The sequence below is a fragment of the Idiotropiscis lumnitzeri genome, chromosome 19 (genome assembly GCF_059441095.1).
Source record: "Idiotropiscis lumnitzeri isolate Australia: NSW breed Sydney's pygmy pipehorse chromosome 19, RoL_Ilum_1.0, whole genome shotgun sequence".
NCBI classification, from domain to species: Eukaryota; Metazoa; Chordata; class Actinopteri; order Syngnathiformes; family Syngnathidae; genus Idiotropiscis; species Idiotropiscis lumnitzeri.
This window is the reverse complement of record NC_142409.1, coordinates 3,399,432-3,423,240: the sequence shown is the minus strand read 5'-3', so window position 1 is coordinate 3,423,240 and position 23,809 is coordinate 3,399,432. Positions and strand designations below refer to the sequence as shown.

General features: G+C 39.9%; 1 protein-coding gene across 1 annotated transcript; it reads left to right on the top strand.

The window, feature by feature from the left end:
• Nucleotides 1-831: 831 nt before the first annotated feature.
• On the top strand, nt 832-23,461 carry pkd1l1 (polycystin 1 like 1, transient receptor potential channel interacting). The gene is made up of 55 exons (XM_088283569.1): nt 832-1,004; nt 1,369-1,503; nt 1,602-1,747; nt 2,824-2,979; nt 3,050-3,324; nt 4,774-4,825; nt 4,922-5,090; nt 5,527-5,766; nt 5,858-5,990; nt 6,050-6,247; nt 6,419-6,600; nt 6,695-6,898; nt 7,046-7,209; nt 7,379-7,450; nt 7,606-7,657; nt 8,081-8,193; nt 8,299-8,364; nt 8,539-8,718; nt 8,792-8,869; nt 8,955-9,097; nt 9,272-9,392; nt 9,481-9,604; nt 9,690-9,882; nt 9,997-10,053; nt 10,125-10,451; nt 10,530-10,751; nt 10,832-10,945; nt 11,763-11,914; nt 11,979-12,079; nt 12,156-12,354; nt 12,434-12,517; nt 12,621-12,828; nt 14,245-14,351; nt 14,450-14,549; nt 14,615-14,743; nt 14,812-14,985; nt 15,060-15,242; nt 15,853-15,879; nt 15,964-16,241; nt 17,782-17,866; nt 17,952-18,089; nt 18,168-18,286; nt 18,427-18,537; nt 18,620-18,742; nt 18,879-18,936; nt 19,445-19,548; nt 19,606-19,825; nt 19,910-20,014; nt 20,976-21,116; nt 21,198-21,308; nt 21,997-22,143; nt 22,218-22,367; nt 22,429-22,566; nt 22,643-22,746; nt 23,236-23,461. Exons 1-55 carry the CDS (start codon nt 832-834, stop codon nt 23,459-23,461), a joined length of 7,911 nt encoding a protein of 2,636 aa, XP_088139695.1.
• Nucleotides 23,462-23,809: the final 348 nt, after the last annotated feature.

Sequence of the window (23,809 nt, the reverse complement as noted above, 5' to 3'; positions counted from 1 at the left end):
TTTTTTTCAAACACTTTACTCAAAATGAACATACTGAAGGACAAAGTTTTCATCTGGTTGGTCCACCTCACCTTAAGGTTGACTGTGAACTATGAGGTGAGAGAATTGCATTGATCTGTCCTCACTTCAATCACATAATTGCAATAAATTCATATTCACCTTGTAATTTTGCCCGTGTTCGTTTGTGTGCGCGTGTATTTGTCTATATTGTATAAAATAAAAGTGACTTTCAAATTAAATTTAGTTACTGCTAAAAATACATATGTATGTGTATACCCAGTAAGTATAAGCATTATAAAGCATACACGATCTATGATACCTGTGACATAAGTGGCAACTTATATTTAAAACAGTTAAAATTATATATGCACTGTAAGTTTGTGTATAATAAAAGTTACTGTACAATACACACACACACGCACACACACACACGCACGCGCGCACCCACACACATACCCCCACCGCCACACACTCACATAACTACATACATAGCCTACACACATTTTTAATTAAGTAGAAAATAAATGAGATGTTACATGGATAGACCAGAACGTGTGAGTAAATATCAAGTTCAGAGTTTAAAAGTGATCGTGAAGTACACACACAGAAATAAGATGTTATTTCCTACAAGTGATTGTGTATACTGCATTTGAGACGTGGTGAGAACACCCCCAGCCCCCCTTCACATTGGTCTCTCTCTTCACCCGCATACAGTTACTTGCGGGTCCAGTCACCTGGATGTCCCTCCTCTTTTGCTCACCATCCTTCCTTCCTATGAGCTGCACTGAATGATTGCCGAAGACATGCATTTGGCTCTCATTAGTTCATACCATGGCCGCATTGACCTGCTCTCTTCTTCTCTGCTTGTCTACAGCAGAAGCCTCCCTGGGGGACTCTTCATGGTGGCTGTTGGGATGCGAGGACACCAGCGGCCTGCTTCAACCCGTCAGGCGTGTCCGTGATGACCTTGACGTATCTTGCTGGGACTTCTGCCTTAATGAGGGGTGAGAGAAAAAAGTTAAAAAGGATTATGAAAAGATTTTTTTTTAAATTATTTAGTCCCACAAAGACCCTGCTATTTTTTGAAACTATTTCTATCATTGTAGCTCATGAGCAAGATTGTGTTAAATTTAGTCCTCTGACGTTTTATTTGTGTTTAGAATTCAAGACAGGCCGGTTGAAACAGCCATACATGACCCTCAGGTCATAGGTTCCCCACGCCTGTTTTAAATCTTACTTAATACCCTTAAAATGTCACTGACAGTTATTTGAAAATTAGAGATTCATTTTATGCAAATAGAATAATTATCTCACAAGTTGTAAACATGACATTGGTACAACTCTTTCTTTTTTTTCTTTTTGAATAAGGGTCAGTGTTGCAGCATTAACAACACAGTGGTGTTACCGCAGACATCAGTTACAAGGCGTGAGACTATCAGCATGCTTCAACATTTCCGCTAATGGAGGTTCACAAGAGGTCAGAGGAGAACATAGAAGACAAAGGTGGGGATTATTTTTAAATGTACTTTGCTTTTATCTTCTAGTTCTTTAGCATTGTTTCGGTGTTTTACTTCTTTCCTTAAACATCCGTTTGGGACAAGGGTGGGAAATTTGGCACTTTACAGGACAGAAGGACCTCTTTTGCGCCACGTGAATGTGTCGACCCCTCTAGAGAAATTGCAAGCCGGGAAGACCTTTGTTCTGGATTTTTGCGGGAAATTGGTGGGACGCCCTGGCCAGGACACAGGTGAGAGGCTATTTAAAATGCTCTTGTGTGTAAAAAGAAATCAAGATTGGTGGTTTAGATTTTTGGAGGAGGTTTCATGTTGGAGAAACTGTTTTTTTTTTTTTTCTTATTAATAAAAAATATAATTCGATCTATTTTGAAAATGCAATGTATCTTTTATTAAAAAATGAAAACCAAATGGGATTATTGTCCGAAGCAATCTTCAAATGCATTCTTTATTTCTGTTGAGCACTTTTTACTGTATTTAAATATAACACTTGGAGTGTAAAAAATAAACTGTCGTATTTTTGGAAAATTCAGTTTGAAAATAATATCCTAACCGTGTATCATAATGTACAGTGAATATTGTTGCTTTGGGCCTCATGTAAAACATGAAACATTTCAACATTAATTATTACTAAAATCAAACAGCCAGTAAGCAATAAATTCGCTCTCTGCTGACATCTGACACTGGTGACCTGCTGGCCGGTAGTTGCCCTGAGAATGCATTCTTTTGTTTTTGAACTTAACATAATTATAAGCATGAGTGATAAGTGTAAGATTAACATTTCAAAGACATTGACATTTTCTAAAACTTCATTTAGTGTCGAAAACTTTCGTGAGGTATCTATTTGTTGAGATTTTCATTAAATGTTAAGCTCTCTGCGCATTTGGTAGCATTTTTAAACCAAGTTGTCTATTTCTGGGATTGAAAACAAAAGGTTAATTTCAGGTTTGCAAATCTGAAAAGTCATGTGTTGGGAGTTTGTGTTGCTCAAAAATTTCTCGTTGGAATTTTCACTTATACCGCAAACGAATACTTGCTTCAAATATTAATTATTGGCCCCCTTGACTACCAATAATTGGTATCATATTGGCCCTGATTACAAATATAAAAACATATTCATCTGTAAAAAATAAGTACAGATTTATTAGAGATCGTAAATTTCTAAGGTTAATTTTCAAAAGTGTACTTGTTTCTATTTTTTAATGTACTGTAAATAAGTCTGTTGATGGGACGAGCACAAATTTTAAAGTATTGCTATTATTTTTATTTTAACGGCGATTGCTTTGTGCGCGTGTGTTTTTTTTTTCAGAGATGTTGGAACTGGCTGGACCCAGTTACATCACTGTGAAGTTCCTCTGTGGGACTTTAGAAGGTCAAAGTTCACAGCAGGTCAACGTGTCAGATGATGGTAACGTTGCAGTTTCCCATAAATGGATTTTGGAAGCATCAATCAAACATGAAATCAGCACAAAAAAAACATGTCTAATAACTTCTTTTTAAAAGTTTCCTTTTTTTTCTGTCATGTTTTTTTTTAGAGGCGACATTTTCCAACCCTATTTCCAGGCATTCCTCCCCCCTGAGCCTCTGCGTCCTGGCGCCGTTGGAGATCCCTTCGCCTCACGGGACCCCCCTCCCACAGACGAGCTCCCAAAGCGAGACGGCGCAGCCTTCCTATGTGGGGGATCCCATCACACTGCGGGCGTACGTGGTTGACGGGCCGGCAGCACAGTTGTGCTGGTTGTTTAGTCACAGGAAGGAGGACAAGGAGGTGGGGGTCGAGAGGACTTGGGAGGGCCTGAATAGAAGTCTGGTATGTGAGCGTACGCTTCACAATTAAAGGGGTTATACATGTGTAAATGCATGTGTGGGGTCTTTCTTTTTTCGTTTGCTTATTTGAATGAATGTTTCGTTCTGTTGAGGAAGAATTTAGTCAGTGCATGATCGTAAAAAGTAAAGTAATATATAACTCTCTGTACTCCAGACTGTCCTAATCAAAGGTGTTCACACTGCATCAGTGAATGCTTTGAATGAATGTGGATGGACACAGAAGATAATCAACGTTGTGAGTATGCTTCATTTCACTCATTGCGTTAGTTTTGTCTAAAATGATAAACTTGGAGCGTAACTGAGCTCAGCAGAAGAAATTATTCACATGGATTGACTCAATGGTTAATGCACGTTTTACTTTGTATTTGTTGTCGCTCGTTGATCATTAGGTAGACCAGCACAATTTATGAAAAAAAAAAAATCTGCTTTTACAAAAAATAATAATACAGCTGCTCACCACTGCTAAACACCAAAAGTCATTGTTAAAAATAATTCCTCTCAGATTGCCTATCAAAACTCATCTTTTTACTTTTTTTATGGCACAATTTTTGATTTTCTACAGGATATGGACTAGAATGTGTACCTAATGAAGTGTCTGGTAGGCTGGAAACAAAAATGCACCATTTCCTGTTTTCATTTCTCTAGCAATTGTAGCATGTAGACGTTGCAGTCTTGAAGTTGCTAGTAAGATTTGATTTTGGTAACCTCACCTCATCGGAGAAAAAAAATACATTTCATTTTAAATGAAAATGAACAAAAGCATTACAACAAAATATACGTCTTTGAAAAACCACAGTATTTAGAAAATAAATCATTAACAAGGTTTATTCATTTAATTTTTTTCAAGTTCGGCGGGCCGGATTAAAAGATTTAACGGGCCGCATGTGACTCCCGGGCCGGAGTTTGCCCACGCCTTTCATAGAGTATTGCCAAAAATGAAATGCTACCGGTTTGATGATTTTTTTCAAATGTGAAAACTATTAAAACCATCGTCTGCACCTCCAGCAACATCTTTATATTACCTGACATGAAGTAAAGAGCTTTCCAATTCCTTCTGTTGTGAGTGGTGATGCATGTGAACAAATAATTGATGCATCCTTCGGTCGTGACTTCTGTTTCTAATGTATAGTCTCTAATTAGGCTAGTTTTCGTCACACTACGACAAGTTAAGAATTGATAATTAAAAAATAAATTAGAGGCATAAGATGAGGCTAGCCAGGGATGGTTTTGCAAGAACATATTTATAATATACCGTTTTACTGTTAGCACATGCAAATATATTTAACATATATGACGAAAATTATTTTTCTCAATCATTGCACACTCTACCTTCAAATGAATGAAAAAAAAACAAATGACTTGAAATTAGATGTGACTTTTAACACACTGACAAAGACATAACACATAGAAATGTTGATTTGTCTAATTACAGGTGGTTTTGCGTCCGTCAGTCCCAGTCAGCACTCTCAACATGATTGACAAAAGTAAGGAGAGACCCCCATAGATTATATTTGTAAATTTTATTTAAAAACAATCCCAAAGGTCTTACTTCACACTTCATGATTTGTTTGTCTTTTTAGCTGTGAGCGTTTATACAGCAAGTCAAACCTATCCCACTAATACGGATGTGGCCTTCTTAGCTGTGACCGATGTGCTTGAGCCTTTCGAGTTTTTCTGGAATTTTGGAGACTTCACAACAGCTCGAACCAGCAGCAGGAATGTCACCAAAAGATATCACACTCCTGGAAGGTATATGTGAAATATAAAATGTCTTTCTTTCAAATGATCTGTCCTTGGTTTAATCGAAATTTTATGTATCATGCAAAAGTACTAGCGGTATCAGTTACTTGGTGGCGGTTTCGGAGAATACACAAGAGTTGAGTCCTCATACTGGTATTAGTTTGAAAAAAAGTCTTATTGACATTCCTAATAGAAACTATCAACAACATGAATCGGTGTTACTTAATTTTATAATTATTGATGTAAATGTGCTAAAAAAATAAAACCAGCATTTAAATATACATGTGACAAAACATTTTGCTGAATAACCTTTTTTTAATTTATTTAGTGGGTGTGGCTTACATACACTAAAAAAAAACACAAACTATTTGTCATACATGCATATAGTAGACAAAAATGACGTATTTGCAACAAATATGTTTAAATGAATGTTTTTCTTATTTAGGTACAATGTAACAGTGGTGATGTCGGATGGTCGCACCTCCATCATCTCCAGAGTGTTGTCCTTACAAGTCCAAAGAGCTGTTAAGCTCAACAAGCTGTTCCACCAGGCCTTTGTTCTACGGAACCAGACGACCACGGTGAGTTGCAGAGTCAATTCCGGCACCAATGTCACCTTCCTGTGGAGTTTTGGCGATGGGACAAGAAGGGTGGGACAAAGCATTGAACAGCACGTGTTCCTCAGGTGAAGAAAGTTTTAAATTAAAATGTGGATGGTGTTCATCTGACCTTGAACATCAAATACACAGGATGTGCTGATATGTTTCTGGTTGTAGGACTGGAGAGTTCCTGATAGAAGTGACTGTGTCCAACCGGGTTAGCTTTGCTTCCCTACGCAGCGTCATCTTTGTCTTAGACCATCCGTGCCGGCCTCCCCCTGTCAAGAACATGGGCCCTCTCAAACTGCAGGTAAAGCTTGACTTGCCTTATTGCGCAACAACCTTTTAAGGAGATGTTTATTCTATCAGGTGCGAAGACACAACATCATCAATCTGGGGGTGTCCTACGAGGCGGACATTGAATGTGACATATTGAGGGGCCTCAGTTACACATGGACGTTGTTTAATGCTGCAGGCCACATTTTGCCGGTTCCAGATGTTCACAAGCAGAGCCTCGTCCTGCCAGGACATCTCCTGCATTATGACACCTACACCGCCATGGCCAGGGTGAGTTGCAGAAGGCAATGTCTCTTGTTCACACCCAGGATTTAATTTGTTTTGTTTTTTTTTGTTACTGCTATGAGGTTATGTTCTGACTCCCAGGTAAGGATTAGAGAGAAAGTGGAATGGTGAAATTGTTTCGTTTCATGTTCTTGTGTCATAACTGCTGTTCTGCAGGTCAAGATAGTTGGCAGTGTGGTGTACAGTAACTACAGCGTGAGAGTTCAAGTGATTCCCAGCCCTCCTGTGGCTTTAATCCAGGGCGGCACCAACATCTTCATTAACAACAGAAACATCACCATGGTAACACTGGATGGACGGCGTTCCTACAATCCTGACTTCCCTATGGATCCATTTAGGTGGAGGAACTCGGCAGCCTTTTGAAAATGTATCATAGAAATTGACAGGCCTTGACTTATTTCTGAGTGAATTAAAATGTTATTTTATTTTTAGCGTCAAATGGATGTGTGAACCAGTCAGCTCCATCAAGAGTTCCTGCTTCAACCGCCATGTTGATACATACTCTGCTGTACTCACCTTTCCCATGAGCTTCCTCAAACAACATTTTGACCAGTTTCATTTCACACTTACCGTCCACAGTGGAGAGCTGTCTGCTTCGACAGAAGCTTTTCTCACATTAACGCCAGATGTCGTCGGGTACGAGAAAAGCACGATTCCCATTGGCACAAATGACAAAAAATGTCATATTCTAAAAAGAAAATGCTGATACAGCTGATTGATGTGGCCTGTTACTATTTGACCTCGACGCCAGTTGTAGCTATTCTCTGAATATTTCCATTTCAGGCGGCTAGCAGTGTCATGTCTTGAATGTGAAGGAGACCACGTAAACTGGGATCAGTCTATCTCACTCAAAGCCATGTGTGAAGACTGTGACGTTCCCCCAAACCAAATCCAGTACACCTGGACTTTGCACTTGGTTAATGCTTCCTCCAAATCTGTGGTAGAAGGTAAATCATGTTTATCATATGTGGGGTATTTTCCCAATTTTGGCTCTCGTGGGAGTCACTGGTGGTTCGCCTGACTTCAGTGCAGGCAGCATCTGTCAGTTCCCACTCAGTGATGGTAAATGGTTGCTTGTCTCTCTGTTGCCTTTGTTGTTATTGTGTTCTTTTCTAGTCCCATATTGTTATACGGTTGACCTCAGTGCCCCATCCACCATCAAAGAAACAGTATCAACGACGCCCTCACGTCTTTATCAACATCCTCCAAATGCTTCCTACCCTGCTAACCTGTTCGGTGCTTTCATCCCTAATGAGCCCATCTCCGGTGCGTAAAACATAAATCAACACTGATTCCAAAGTGATCAAAACTTAAAAACAAAAACATTTCTACTTCTCACACAGGTTTGGCAGAACATGTGAACAGGGCTTCTCCAACCAACACTGACCCTGCAGGATCAGGTAAGGCTGCTCAAAAATCGGATCTAATTGGTAATCAGAGAGAGAGAGAGAGAGAGGGAGGGGGAGGGAGAGAGAGAGAGAGAGAGAGGGAGGGAGAGAGAGAGAGAGGGAGGGAGAGAGAGAGAGAGAGAAGGAATGAGAGATCGTGAAAGAGTGTTTGAATGTTTCCCATGCTTTACCAGTCCCATGCATGAAAAACATTCGCGATAGTCTTAATGTAAAATGTATATTAAGAAATAGAAAAAAAAGCGTCTTCAGAATATATTATGCCAATCATGAAATTTTATTTGGGACTCATAATGGTCGAGACATTTTTTTTTTGTATGAATTATTAACAGATAATCCTCTTACGGCTAGGAAAGGAGCCCCCTTATCATCCGCGAACGCAGTTGGGCCTTCTGGAATCTATGTACTCCACTGCCGGTGATGATGGTCATGTCCATTTGGATAAGCGAGAAATTGGAAGCAAGCTTCCTACTGATTCTGACTCTTCTGCAGACTGGGATAGTGCAGACGTGATAGATGAACAAGGTAACGTATCCACCAGGCGCTGCCACAAGGCGCCACCGCGTTCCTTGCGTACGTCATCATTTGTCAAATGTGCCTATGTGTGTTGAAGCCTCTGCTTTTATACAGATTACGATATTCCCTTGCAAATTGCTGAGGAGGGAGATTCGGGAATCTCAGCCGGGAGACCAATAGGTACACGATTTCCAGTATAACATTTTGGTTGCTGCATTAATTTAGAATCACCACCACGCACCAGTGCAAACAACAACCGCAATATAATATTCTCTAACAATGAGAATCACTACTTTCACTTCTTTGTTCCGATGATGTCATCAGAATGTACATGTCTACCTTCCTTGCTTTTAGGCGTGGATGTTCAGACCTTGAGTCCAGGAGATGATCCGTCATTCAAACCAGTGTCACATGACTCAGAGGGAAGTAATCTGTTGGATTCGAGGCCCAGGCAGGTCAATCGGAAGCAAACTTTGATCGACCTCCCTCGAGACCCAATAGGCGCGGGGCTGTTTGCGTCCTACACTTACACGGGTACACGACACACAAAAAATGTCTTCTCATTGCCTCGGTTTTTGTTGATCATAATGCTGCCTCAATTTTGCAGGACTTTCCTCCGCTTTGCTCAGCGTCAAACCTTTTAGTCTAAAGCCGGGTAACATGTACATGCTGGAGGTCATCGCCAGTAAGTTCATTCATCACGGACAATTTTCCTAAAATAACTCGATGCTGACCGCTATGTACTGTTTTTGGTTTTCTCTAAAACAAAGAATCTCAAAGTAGTCTTTTGGGACGCACGCAACTATTCTTGAGAACAAAGCCCATTCCGAAAGGAATGACATGCCAAGTGCAACCAAGCAAGGGGGTGGAGTTGTTCACGCAGTTTGGCATCTTCTGCACCTCGGGGAGAGAGGTAAAAAAAAACCTGTTCCACTATCACAATATAAATTGCTTCGCTCCTATCGTCGGGCTCTCGTTGTTGTTTCGTCAAGAATACAAAGTCAAGATCCGTTTCAAATCTTGATGACATTTCTTCAGTGAATGTGAGTTTTATACAGTTTTTTTGTGGCGTGTGTGTGTTTTGAAGGATTTACTGTATGAGTACAGCTTCAGTGTCGGGAGTCGACCTCCCAGGATGTTATACCAAGGGATGAACTTCCAGTACTACTTCAGCCTTCCATCCGGACACCCCACTGATGACTATAACGGTAACTCATGCAATCAAATTGATCAAGGGCCACATGTGATTGACAATCACGCAAGTGCCTGACTGGTTTATTACTTTTATTGTTATAGTAACTGTCTACACAAAAATCAGAAGCAGCATGTACGGATCTTCCACCAAAGTTTGCCCTGTAACCATCCAAGTCCGACCTAGCTTCTTCAGAGATGTTTCCTCCCCCAATCCTGATGTGGTGTTGTAAGCAGTACTAGGTTCAACATTTTAACATTTTTTTTAAAATCCTCTGACTTTGCTCAGCTTGATTTTGCCTTTCTGTTTGCAGGTCCCAATCAGGGCTGAAGAATCTCTCGGCATTGATTCTGCTTGGGAACCGGGCAGAGATTTGCAACTACGTCAGTCTGTTGTCCGACATCCTGAATAGACTCAGCTTGGACGGCCAAGCAGACCATCACACTCAGAGTCATATGCGTAGTGTGCTCATCTACACTATGTGCAAGCTGGAAAGTAGTGACCAGGTACGCACGCAAAATTGTACATTTTACTTGCACAACTTTTTTTGGGGTGGCATGAGACTTTTAAAATCTTTTGTTCCATTTTTTAAAGCATTCTAACATGTTATTTGACTCCAGGATTCAATGGTCGACAACATAGGCCTTCTCAGAGATCTTTTACAAGTTGCAAGTCAGGTAAGTTAAAGTTTTTCTCCCCAAAACACGAATAAAAAGCTGCACTTGACATCCAGTAATATTCTTCTTAGGTGACTTTAGCGAGTGTCAGGCGAGCGGTTACTCACGTGAAGGCCATCTCAGAGCAGTTTTCCCAGCCCAGTGCGCCAAAGCGGTACCAACTGGATCAGACGACACTTAACACGCTGGTCACCGTGTTATCGTACAGCCTGGAGGCTGCTCGTGATGTCACAGTCGAAACATCGAACATTGTGGATGTTGCACGCGATATGCCATCCGACCCACAAGATGGTTTGAAACCAGGAAAGGTCATCAGCGATTCATCCAGTGATGACTTGCCAACAAGTAGAACACATCTTGTGGAAAATATTTTACAGACTGCTTCTGGCTTGATCCTGGTGAGAAGTCACATTTCAACATGGCTTATGTTATTTACCTTCTGGTTATCAAGTGTTGCTGTTCTGTTTTTGTTTTAGCAACACACCTTGTTGAACGAAATCAAAGAGCACATGGTCAGGAGCAGCCTCATTTCTCTTTTTATGGCACAGCAGAACTCATCCGTGTCAGTCATCAGGAGTGATTCTGCAACCTTTTACACACCTGCACTCCTGATTTATTCTGTCCGAGGAGAATGTGTGTTCAGCCTTATTGCTGAACTCAAACACTCACCTTGGACGTTGGCCGCCTTTCCCGGCAGGGTGCGCAAAGCGGGGCGATATACTCAACGCTTACTGATTGAAGAAATACAACTTTCTCATTCGATTTTGCTGTTTTGCAGATAAGCGTACCGGTGGTTGACTTGACTCTGTATAAATGCAGCACGAGGCGAAAAGTCTCATTTCGATCGCTTGTCCAGCCAATTATAGTGGAGATGAAACCAAGACGAGATAAAGTATGTGGTATATTTGTAACAAGTTTGCTTGATTTTTACTCTATTTTTTTTAAACTAAAAAGCTGACGTTATAAAATCTTCCCAGAGTATTGTCAGATTTAGTTTATCCGCAGGACAAATCGGGTTAAAGTTCTGACCGCCTCTCCGTTCAATGGGTTGGAAGTCCCCTTTAACTCTCGCCAGTCAGCGCCAAGGCTGTCTCGCAAGAGGACGGGAGCTTCTTCAAGTCGGGGTCGAGATATATTCCTCTCGGTTAAATAACTGCCTTTAGTTTTTTTTGGTGCCAATCCGGTCCGCGCCGCTTATTTAACCTTAATGAGTAACCACAAAGAATTAAGAATTAATAATTTGACGACACCATTTTTAAAGCAGATTCATCTCTATGAATCAGTTGCAATTGTTATTGATCTAGCTATTTAACAGTCCTTAGTAGGGCCATACGGATTTGTTCATATTGAGCCGGAGTAAACATTTTAATTAATTTTATAGATTGTCATATCACCCAATGTTCGATGGGTCATAACTGTTTATTCAATGTAAAGGTTGAGGGCTGAAAATTGATTAAATCATGCGAATGACAAGAATAGATGGAATTACTTTTAAGAGATTTAATAAAAAGGCAATCGTTCTAATGATAGTCTTTGATTAATTCCAGATTCCGCCAGACGCGGGATACAATAGGCAATCATGAAAGTCGACAGAATATTATCGTAAAACAACAACATATAGATTGATTTCAACTACTTACATTGGTACGAACACTAATGCTTGTTGTGCATGTTGAGTTCATTTGCTGATGTGACCACATGTTTTATAGAAGGAATCCGCATATGCGTATGTCCTCCTGCGAAACCGCATCAACTACCACAGCTTCAACATAACGCGGGAGCATTTACAGAAGGCCATCCAGCTGAGTGTGGCTTTGACGCCGCCACCAAACCGGCCATTTCCCATCATGCTTCTCTTCAGGTATAATATTGTTGCGTTGCTATCTTTTGCATCTTGAATGATGATCGGATCTTTGTTGTGGCAGGATGTTTGCTAAACCGGCTCCCAGCATGCATCACTTGCGTAAGATTCACATCTGGGACAGCAACACCACTCGCATCACGCTGCCACCATCCTATCTCAATTGTAGGTTTTTCTTCAACCCTTCAATTTTCATCTGTCAAATTACGGCGGATTAAACTGATTGGGAATTCAAATCTAGCTCCCGGGGTTGGCTACCTGGCGTTATTAGATGGTGACTTTGGTAAGCCAATCAGACACAAGCATCTGAGCAGCCAAATCAGTTACACTCTGGCAGTGGACAGCAGCCAATGCGTGTCCTTCGACCGCCGAAAGGGAGCTTGGACGCAGCTGGGCTGCAGCACACACCGAGCAGACAGAACCAATGCTGTCAACTGCAGGTATTTGAAAAGCTATTTCTGTTTAGACACTGAAATGTGTTAAGGAGCTGCCTCAATTGCCGTTTTGTGTCTGTCCCAGTTGTCAGCACATGAGGGCGCTAACTGTAGTGCAAAAGCAGATTCAGAGTATCTATGAAGAAGCTGACCTGGACCGCTTCCTCAGGTGACCTTCTTGCACGTGTCCAAAAGAATATATAATCAAATGTAATTTGTTTTGAGTATAGAATGCATGCATTTGTCATTATTTGTATCCTTCATCTTTTCAGTAAGCCCACTGATGTGACTGTCCTAGTTGTCCTGTTGCTGTGTGCGTGTCTGTTTGCGCCAGCATTGGTGGGATGCAGGAGAGCAGACATCATCTCCGGTCAGAATCGACAAGTCCACTACCTTAATGACAACTGTCAACAGGATGAGCATCTCTATGCTGTTACCATCCACACTGGACTTTGCTCTGCTTACAGATTGAGTGCAAAGGTAATGCCATCTTTGATACTGAAGGGCAGTTGAATGGGTAGTGGCCACATTTTTATTTTTTATTATTATTTATTATTTATTTTTTTTATTTTCTAATTGTTCTTACTTTGAACAGTTTGGTTTTAATTACTTTTACTGATGTACAGTGTCCTTGAGGGTCTTGAAAGGCGCATGCAAATTGAATGTATAATAATAATAATAATAACAATAATAATAATAATAGTAATCGGCACGATGGCCTCACAGTGAGAGACAGCATCGGTTGTGGGTTCAATCTCAGCTCCGGCCATCCTGTATGGAGATTGCATGTTCTCCCCGTGCCTGCGTGGGTTTCCTCCAGGTACTCCGGTTTCCTCCCACATTCCAAAAACATGCATGGTACTCTAAATTGCCCCTAGGTATGAGTGTGAGCGTGGCTGGTTGTTCGTCTCTGTGTGCCCTGCGATTGGCTGGCAACCAGTTCAGGGTGTCCCCCGCCTACTGCCCGAAGATAGCTGGGATGGGCTCCAGCGCCCCCGCGACCCTAGTGAGGAGAAGCGGTATGGATAATCGATGGATGGATAATAATAATAATAATAATCATAATCACAATAATTTATACCGTAATAATTTATTATTATTATTATTATTATTATTATTATTATTGTTTGACAAGCGCGTTTCATATGTGCTATCGATACTCATTTTGCTAGCTTGAGTGTTTAATATTACCAGTATAATATGCATCTTGACATGAGCCAACTGCAAGGTTTGTTTTCCAAAGTGGCCCGCGGACCATTAGTTGGGGACCACAGCTTTATAACAGCTGTTTTCCACTGAAAAAAAATATAATCAATCACTTCACAAGGCCAGCAGGCAAGTTTTTATATGGGCTGTCAAAATTAAAGCGTTAATTCTGGGGATTAATCAGATTTTTTTAACTAATTTAAATATCTTAATTCAGTTAACTCAGTTTGATTTTACTTCAGAAATAATTTGCACACTTTGCAAATATTGTACCATATTAGCTGCACATCTTCAGGACTTCATCTCAGAACAAAACTCCCTGCTCAAATTACCACTGGGCCTTGCAAAGCAACACTGCTGGAGTGGGGTGCTTTTCAGAAACGCTTCTCAGAAAAATGCCTGTAAAGATTCATCCGTTTAGATCATATTCAAGAATCAAAGAAAGCTATTAGAACAGCCTTTTAATTATATATACTTAATATTAAGTGAGTTTGCATAAATTCCAAGATGTTATTCAAGTAAATATCTGTTACAAGATTCACAAAAACTATAGTTGAAATCTGATTAATCGTAATTAATCATGGAATTGTTTGTGATTAATTAGTTAAAAAAATTAATCACTTGACAGCACTAGATTCTATACTTCTCTACAGGAGTGCAATTTCAACATTCCAATCACGTGTTTGCCAGGTTTACATTGCACTGTATGGCACTGATGGCATCTCACCGACAAGAGAACTACACGTCCCAGGAAGCACTCTGTTCCAGAGGAACTCACAAGACACCTTTATACTCAGGTTCCAGCCAAGCATATTAAAATATCACTTTCAAACAGGACACAAACTTGAAATTGCAATTACATGATGTGAACATAACACTTCCAATGACATCACAGTGCAGCGGATAGCTTGGGTTCAGTGTGGGGGGTCCACATCTGGCATGACAACTCAGGACCGTCGCCACATTTATTCCTGAAATTAGTGGAAGTATCCAAGGTAAGGCCCTCCTGTTGTGTTGTTTATGTTATCCCTGGTAACAATTTTTAATGATGTGACTACAGCTGGAGCAAACTAACATGGAGGAGCAGACGTGGCTCTTTGTGAGCCAGTGTTGGTTGTCAGTGAGCAAAAGTGATGGCCAAGTGGAGAGAATGCTACGCGTTTGTACTCGTGGAATAGGACTGGCTCAGGTACCCCCTTAAATAGATACCATTAAAATCAAACTCCTTACGAGTAAAATCAAACTCTTTATTTGCAGATGTGGCGTCTAATGCTGATTGACTACCTGGCTGACTTCCACATGTGGATGTCGGTGTACAGCTGCCCTCGGCCTTACTCGTTCACACGTACACAAAGACTTTGCGTGTGCCTGCTGCTATTTGCGGGGTACGCTTGTGTCAATGCACTAATCATATCTCAAATGGATGAAGTGGTGAGTTAAAAGAAACAAACAAAAACATTTTGGGAGAGTTTTCAGATATATAATGCCAAATTTCCTTCTTCCAGCTACATTTTGAGGTGGGCATTTCTGCTCTATCAGCTGTGTCTCTGACAACCGGAGTATTAAGTGTAGCGGTGACGTTGCCCATGGCAACACTCATAACATTCCTGTTTCGACTGCATGGAGCGAAGCTGATGATGGAAGAGGAAAGAACACAGACTACCACTTGTAAGGGTGAAGTTTATCAGATTGTTGCAATGCTGAGCGGGGTACGTGTGACCCTGGGCACATGCTTTTTTTCCGCGGTACAACAATAGTCTGTAATTGCACTCCAGTAGTAGTCATTGTAGCCATTAATCTTGGCTTCCTCATTTTGATAAAAAAAAAAAATCAGCACAAATGGTTTTCTTCATTTTTGTTTTGTAGGTTAAAGTGTCTTAGATATTGTACTCCTGAGTTAATGTTGCTGAAATCAGTTTGAATTTATTATTTATTGATTGATTTTGTTTAATTTTATTTTCAGAAGCAAATATGCAATAAGGCTGTCAAATTGTTCTTCACTTCAAATATTTTCTTTTTCAGACTGTTGATAAGTTTTTTCTTGTAAGTTGAATTATATCTCTTTTTGTTTTCTTTATGTTAACAAGGATACAATGTCATGCAGAGGTGAATCTCTCACTATTTTATAGACAAATGCTATTATTTTATAGTTGCGGCGGAGAGTGGATGGTGGGGTAGGGGCGTAAATCATTTTCTTCTGGTTCAGAGGGGCGTAACAGAAAATATTTGAGAAGCACTGCATTACAGGTAGTCTCCACTTATCCTTGTTTCTTCATTGATGTCTTAGCATTAGACAACTCGGACGCCTTCAAGAAAAAGTACCAGGTTAGTATCAGGTCTCCAAAAGCTTGTGTTTAACTCATGATATTTTTTCTTTCATCTACAAATCCATTTACATTTTTATTCCAGAATGCGGAGAAGCCGATCCTAAAGGACAGTGAACTCCAGACAGAAGTTATTCAGAAGCAGATGGGCCCGCAAGACGGAAGCCTTTCTAAGGATGGAAGTGAGGCAGGCAGCTTTCACCAGGCAGCCTGGTTTGAACACCGAAGATATCTTTGTGTTTTAGACGAGCTAAAATGGAAGAAAATGAGACCAACTTGGTTGTGGTGTTACTATGTGGCTTGGACATTGTGTCTGCTCCTGTCTGTTGCTGGTCTACTTCTCACTGCACTGTTGGGACTCAGGTATTTGCAATTTAAACTGGCTGTATCCTTCGGTAACTTGTGTTACATTTTCTTTCAACAATATTCGTTATTGTCGCTATCAGTCCTTACAAAGATCTTTAATGGGGAAGTCAACCCAAAGGAATATTTTCGCAATATGTTCTATGTGCCTTCACTAGTCTAAACATAGCATTCTGATTCATATCGTGTTTGTGCAATTTGATTTAAGTAGTAAAATCCACCCATTTTAGCCATCTCATGGGGCGGCGATTTTCTAATTTCTGTCGAGTGAAAATAATATCTGTTGACATCTCCGATTCAGAGAGCAAGTGAGCCGTGATCGGTTGTTACCTGAACCTTGAGCAATTGGGATGTCATTTTCAGTCGACAGAGGTGACAAAATGGCTGCCCCCTGACATGGCTAAAAATGGAACTCATATCCCACAAACACAATATTAATAAGAATGCCATGTTGCATTAGTACGGAAGAGGATTAGGGCCATGAATGAGAAAAAAAAAAAGATTGGAAGGATTCTGACTTTAATCTCAGAATTCTGACTTTAATCTCAGAATTCTGACTTTAATCTCAGAATTCTGACTTTAAAGTGAGAATTCTGACTTTATTCTCAGAATTCTGAGATTAAAGTCAGAATCCTTCCAATCTTTTTTTTTTCTCATTCATGGCCCTAATCCTCTTCCGTACATTAGAACGTATTCTTGGAAAAAAAATTAAATTAAAATTGGGGTCAACTTCCCCTTTAACACGCATGGATTTTTAGGGGAGTTCAAAGTGAAATTATTGTTGACCAGAAAATTAATTAATAATTAAAAAAGGAGTATGAAGAGGGATCCGATCTTTTAATTTAATACAGTATAATACAGTATGTGTTTGCAATAGGGGTTGAATTTTTTATTTTTTTATTTTGTAGACTATCACTCTGCAGTTGTGGAGTTTTTGCCACTTACATTAAGCTAGTGAACATTTAAAGGAAGAATTCATTCATTTTACTTGTGTGGCTTGATTGTCAGTAATTAATTAATATGTTTAATTTGGGGGGGGAAAGCATAAGAGCTAAGAAATACATCGCTATATTGACATGCTTTTATGGGAATATTTTAAACGTCCATGTTGCATCCAACGAGACGTAACGTGTGCATGGACAATAAAAACAAATCACACAATCAGGAGAACACAAAGAGAAACAATGGCAGAATGCAGTGCAAACATTTCCAAGGTGTCGACCAGAAACAGCAAACAAGGTGCACACTAGCCAAATCTTATTCCACATTTTTATTTATTTTTTTTACAAAAATTGTCATTGAGGCTGCACAATGACAGTCCAAAGTTGACACACATGGCGATTGTCTCGTGACATGTTCAATGAACATGACGGCTTGCTGTTATTTTTAAATTTTTTAGAGTTCTTAAATATACATGAAAAATAATGGTCAAATTAATTATAGACAATTTATGAAACTTTTGCAAATGGCATAAATATGTGAAGTATCCCTTCAATGGAGTGTCCAGTAAGTGATTTTTTTTTTGTTTTTTATTTGTCAGATTCAGCAGTAGCAAGCTGCAACTATGGCTGCATTCTCTCGTCATCTCCTTGTCGTTATGCTTCTTCCTAATCCAGCCAATTGCGGTACAACATAATTTCCCCCTCCTAATAAAAATTTGACTTCATTTCTGAATAATACATTCCCAATAATGACTCTCTTCTGCCGCAGATCCTTGCCGTTAGTGTGATTGTCTCCATTTGGTCCAGAAATAGATCCGACTTTCATCGTCCCTCCAGAATCATTTTTCAAGCAGAAGAGCAGATCAGTTCTGCTCTTGAATCAGAAAGATACTCAGGCCTCAAAAAGGTGATGACAACATTTAGTGTCATTGTAAATCCGTGAGCTCACCTCCGCTATGAGGACAATATCATTTCTGACTTGCAGCTTCTTGGACAGCGCCAGCGAGCGAGATTTCTCAGTCTTGTGCGTCCACCAAATTTTACAGAAATGAGGTCAACTCGAGCTCGCAGAAGACGCGAGGCTTTGATTCGCAAAACCCTCAGGTGAGTGTGTCATAATGTACTTGATGGAGATGGATGATTTGCTGACAGTGCTTTTAATCGGTGCTCATGAAATTCTTTATCAAGTGTATTTTTCTTGATATTTTTCTGTAATATGAAAATCTATTCTCTCTGCCATTCAGGGATTTGTGTGTCTTTGTTTCCATGCTCCTCCTGATGTTGTGCATGACCCACAGCAGCTCATTCAGTGACCACTACCGCCTCAATAAAGGCGTCAGACAGCAGATTACGTGGTAGTTAACACAAACCGATCCACAGACAATGTTGTCCTGCAAAGACGCGAGAGAAATGGAAATTATTTGATCTTTATTACAGTGGGAGACAGGAGCCTGCATTTATGTCCATACAGAAATATGAAGACTGGCGGAAGTGGATGCAGAGCAGTCTGCTTAATTTACTGTATATGAATACGTCTGCTGCGATGAAGGTTGATTTATTTATATTATTTATTTACAACACAGCAGACTCAACTTCTTTGAATGTGTGGCACAAGAAAAGAAAAGAAAGCATTTGTAATTTTGACTGATTCATATTTGGTCACATGACATAAACGTTGCTCATTTGTATCTGTGTCCCAGCGATCATACATCTTGACTGGGCAGCCAGTCGTGTGGATGACGCAACTCTGCAGAGTAAGTCAAAAAATACCCCCAAAAAATTAAAAATCACTTAGTCATAATACAGACTTTCTATTAAAGACCACTGTTATGCAGGTTTATGATACACACCAAAAACATTTTGTTACATCGCACTTTTTATCTTTTTTTGGTCTGTACACCCCAAAACTATTTGTCATACGAAAACCCCCGCATTTATGTGTTGATGATTCTCTAAGCGTTACAAACTTTTTATTAATTTATTTTTTTTCTCATTTATTTTCCATTTAATTATTTAATCTTTAAGTTAATCAAATTATTTGTTATATTGCACTGGAGAGGCGAGCCCTACAATTTCGTTGTACACTGAGGACAATGACAATAAAGATCATTCTGATTCTCATTAACTCGGACAAATTTTTCTGAAAGGATAATTTGGGAGTCGACTCGACATCATCGACTAATGAGCTTTTAGTTGCTTTCATGAGCCTTGTGTGGCTTTTTTTTAATTCATCTTCCATCCATTTTTTTTTTATTATTTCAGAAAAGCTCATCCCCATGCCTAACGTCAGATATCATCGCTGCATGGTGTGCTCACCTTGCCTGCGACTTTGCACAGAGCTCTCCAGTTAAACTCGGCCGCACGAAGTAAGTATCCAGTACACAATATTAGACGTCGCATCACTGATTTCTTCTCTTCATTAGGTCTGATGCCACTTATAGACTGAAGGCCCTGGAATGTGACGGCTGCGTGGTTCTAAAGGTCCAGTTCACTATATACAGCCCCGCACCTGACTTATTCACCACCGTGACCCTGCTCGCCGAGCAGAGCCCCACCGGCACCGTGTTGACCTCAACCGCTGCCCACTCAGTGAAGGTTTACCACACACTTAGAGTTTGGGACTATGTCGTCACTGTATGCCAGGTAATGAGAAACATCACAACAAGAGAGTCAGGACATCTGATGACACAACTTCTAAAAACATTCCCACTTTTGTTTTGCATGTAGCTGCTATTCTTCTGCTTATCTTTACTGCATCTCAGTATTCAAGTAGGCACTGCATGGCAGAACGGCTCGATCGAATACTGCGCAGCACCATGCAACTGGCTGCACGTAAGTGTTACATCACATTGCGTACAATACGACAAAGATACACTCGGATATGTATTGCACACTGCTGTAATAATAGTGATTAGCACGTCTGTTTGTCAGTTCTGAGAGTCTGGATTTCAATCTCGGCGCTCAATCTTGGCTTCTTTCCACACATTGTCGCGGTCCTGTCAAAAACGCAAATGTCCAATTTTATATAGTTTCTTGTTCACGTTAATGGGATGTCTGTAATGTTTTCATGTAAAAATAAAAAATCTGAAAAAATGGACACGTGTTTTCACAGGGCAGCGATGGCATGAAAAAGAAGCGTGTTTGGTTGAATAAATATTGTAAATCAGGGATTTACGATGGAGGTCAGCACAATTTTTTTTATCATTTCTACTGGTAGGTGGCATAGAACTGCACACCTGCTAACCAGATGTTTTGCCTAAAAATGCCAATTTGATCAGGACAAGTATGCATATTTCGGTTTATTGAACCAGTGTACCTAAATATATTTTAGTGCTCAAATGAATGTAAAAGATCTACTCTTCAACTACCAAGGGCTATGAAGCAAACAAAAAAAAACGCACACGTAATTTTTTTTCCCCACCTGCGAAAACTGATCTTACATAGAATTTCCTATTCAAAGATGGCGTTTAACAGCAAACCAACCTCAAGTGCAAGAACGCATTTTGTGCATGTTTTCTCAAAGGTCAGCTCACTCAAAGATTCTATTTTGACCTGCATTGAATTCAAACTTACGATTGAGTCACCTGTGTAACAGTAGGGCAGTAAACTTTGGCGCCTTTTCATCGCAATTGCGACACTTACGCGTTTCTAACAATATTAAGCATGAAATATAATATATATATATATATATATATATATAATGAATATAAAAGAGTTCAAATCACACACTATGAGTTGAGAGTCAAATCCACCTCATGAAATTTGTGGAAATAAAACATATGTGAATCTACAGGTAACTCTCCAAATAGTAATCTTCATGTACTATTATCACGACATCTACCGCTCTGTGGAGGCCATGGAGGTTGTGGAGCAGTTGCAGAGGAACAACGGCATAGAACATGTGGATGTCAGCATCCTGGATGCGTGGGAACAAGTGAGAGACTGACAAATGAACAGAGAAACACAATCATTTTTTGCGTGCTGAACTTTGCTGATATTTGCTGATATTTTTCAGGATATTCGCTCCCTGTGTGGCGTTCTGCTCTTACTTCTCACCGTAAAATGTGCGATCATGTTGAAGGTGAACAAGTCGACGGTCCCCTTGGCCTGCTTGATCCCAAATCTTGTAAGTACACATTGGAATAATGCTGCTACTTTCAACACAAACATTAGGAGGAAACATAATATAATTGAACAATAAAACCAACTAACAAAAAATATGTTCTACCACATTAGACTGCTGATAAAATTTCTAATGAAGTAAATATAGCATCAATACTGTTTACATTTTATAAAATGTAGATGTGTAAATAGAACATAGTAAATCCTAATTAACAATATCTAATCAATTAAATCTCTCTCTCTCTCTCTCTCTTTATATATATATATATATATATATATATATAAATATAAAACATCATCAGTGTGCACATAGAACATGGGCGATAAAGTTTATATCAGTTAGTGCAGGCAGGAAGATGAACACAAGCAAACAATAACAAACCCATTCGCGTTAAATCACAAATTCCCGGCAGATTTGATACATTTAAGATATGATTAGATAAATTCAGCTAAAATGGACACTACAAAACAAGAGTAATGTGATTTCGCCCTGCTGCTTAATAAAAAAGAAATAATGATAAATATATAAATAAATGCAATGAAAAATGCCTAAACTGGTTTAAAATTAATATGAATATTATGAGGAAGGTTAAATAAGTGAATTTCTAATTGATCAAGAAATAACTCCTGTTCTCTTTTTGCCCCATTGCAAAACTAATGAAGGTCTATTTTTTTTTCTATTCTTCTGGTAGATGTCAGGTTTCATCCTGTTGCTGGTTGCACGTTCCATTCACACGCAGCTATTTAACAGCTGGGACCACAAAGCCATTGGCGGTCTCCTCCATTACGGAAATTTGTTCCTAAGCTTCCGAGGCCTCTGCCTGTCCTGCGCTGTTGTGGTAAAAGTGCCTCACAAGCAGCAATTGGTCCAGAATACTCCTGTGTTCCAATGTTTGCATCTTCCATTTTTTAGATGATTGCCTTTGTGTCCTCATCGGGTAGGAAAAGGCGTCAAAGCTGGACAGAAGTGTGCACTTTGACAGAATTAGGCGGCTACCTCAAGCGGAGGTTTCATGAGCTCACTGGACATGAAGGACAGCCGAGGCCTGCTGTGGAGAGCAAGGTGACAAAAAAGCTGCTTAATCTTTCAGAAGATCCCAAATCGCAACCTTTTGTGTTTTTAGACTTACTACCTGGAGGAGTTTGAAATGTTAGTGGATGAGCTGCTACTCCGACTAAACAAGCTGCATGCCACACTGCCCCCTATTGACCACCACGTAGACAACCCTGTCGCCTCCCTCCATTGGGAACCAACGTTTCAGGTCTGGAAAAACCTCATGTGCACACAAACTGGATGGTCGCTTCAGAGCCAGTTTTAATTATTTGACTGTGCTACAGAAAATTGCAAGAACACGCTCAGCAGAACCAGAACCACAGGTGAATGGCTCAATGTGTAAATGTACAAGTAACTGTGAAGGAACGACACCAGCCTCTCACCTCAGGTAATAAAAAGAAGGCTCAATTGCATGCACTGGGGGGGTATACAGTCAAACACCGTCTTTCGTGAGGCTGTTGTTTTAATTTTAAAACAGATTTCTGAATTAAAAAAATGAAAATAATGTAATCTGTTCAAGGCCTTCAGAATCTGGCCGGTGTAAAAACAAATGAATCTGTAGCAATGTGCACACATTAATCTATTAAAATAATCTCTGGTGAGTGTGAAATATTTAAAGGAGATTTCAACCCCCCCAAATTCTTTGTAATAAAATGTTCTATGCACCTTCACTAGTATAAACACGGCATTCTGATTAATATTGCGTTTGTCGAATATGAGTTTAGAAGCAAAATCCATCTGTTTTAGTCACGGAGAGGGAACAAGAAGGTGCTTGATGAGCAATACTGTCACCTGGTTGTGTTCAATACATAGTGCTGCAAATATTATGGTGTGTATCTGTTTGGCATCCTGACAGTTTTTTTGTCATCTGTGACAGTGCGGCATTGCCGCAACCAAGTGGAAGTGGTGGAGAAGCCAAATCCAAGGTGGAGGAACAGCAAGGTGGACAAGTGGTGTGTCGTTCAGTCCTAAATGATGATCTTGAACGGCAAAATAACCATGCGACCAGGACATGTGACGGACTTATTAAATGTTGCACAACCACTCAGGCAACACATCAAGAGTCGATGGTTGAAGTTCTGATCCACAATGAACCTTTGTAAGCGTTCCTAATATTCCACATGGGGACATAACATTAATTCATGGCTGTATAAAGAAATATATTTGCATTTCTGAATGAATAAAATATATTTTTAAGAGCTCCAACACAAATTTTATCCCATCTATCCTAATTTGTTGGTTATTTAACTCCATCTAAAACCAAAATGTCAGCCACGTCTCAGACTCACAGTGTGATGTCGGGCAATTCAAAGTTGATTTTGAGCCAGGGCACATACATCCATTCTCAATCACACACATAGACAAATTTGAGTATTTTTTATCAACATAAAATGTATTTGGAATGTTGGAGGATGAAACCGGGGTACCTGCAGATAACTAACGCAAACATG

Coding starts and splice junctions, on each gene's coding strand:
- pkd1l1 (XM_088283569.1), top strand. CDS start 832: ATGGCCGCATTGACCTGCTCTCTTCTTCTCTGCTTGTCTACAGCAGAA. Junction 6,248..6,418: donor CCTACACCGCCATGGCCAGG/GTGAGTTGCAGA, acceptor GCTGTTCTGCAG/GTCAAGATAGTTGGCAGTGT. Junction 8,365..8,538: donor CTCAGCCGGGAGACCAATAG/GTACACGATTTC, acceptor CCTTGCTTTTAG/GCGTGGATGTTCAGACCTTG.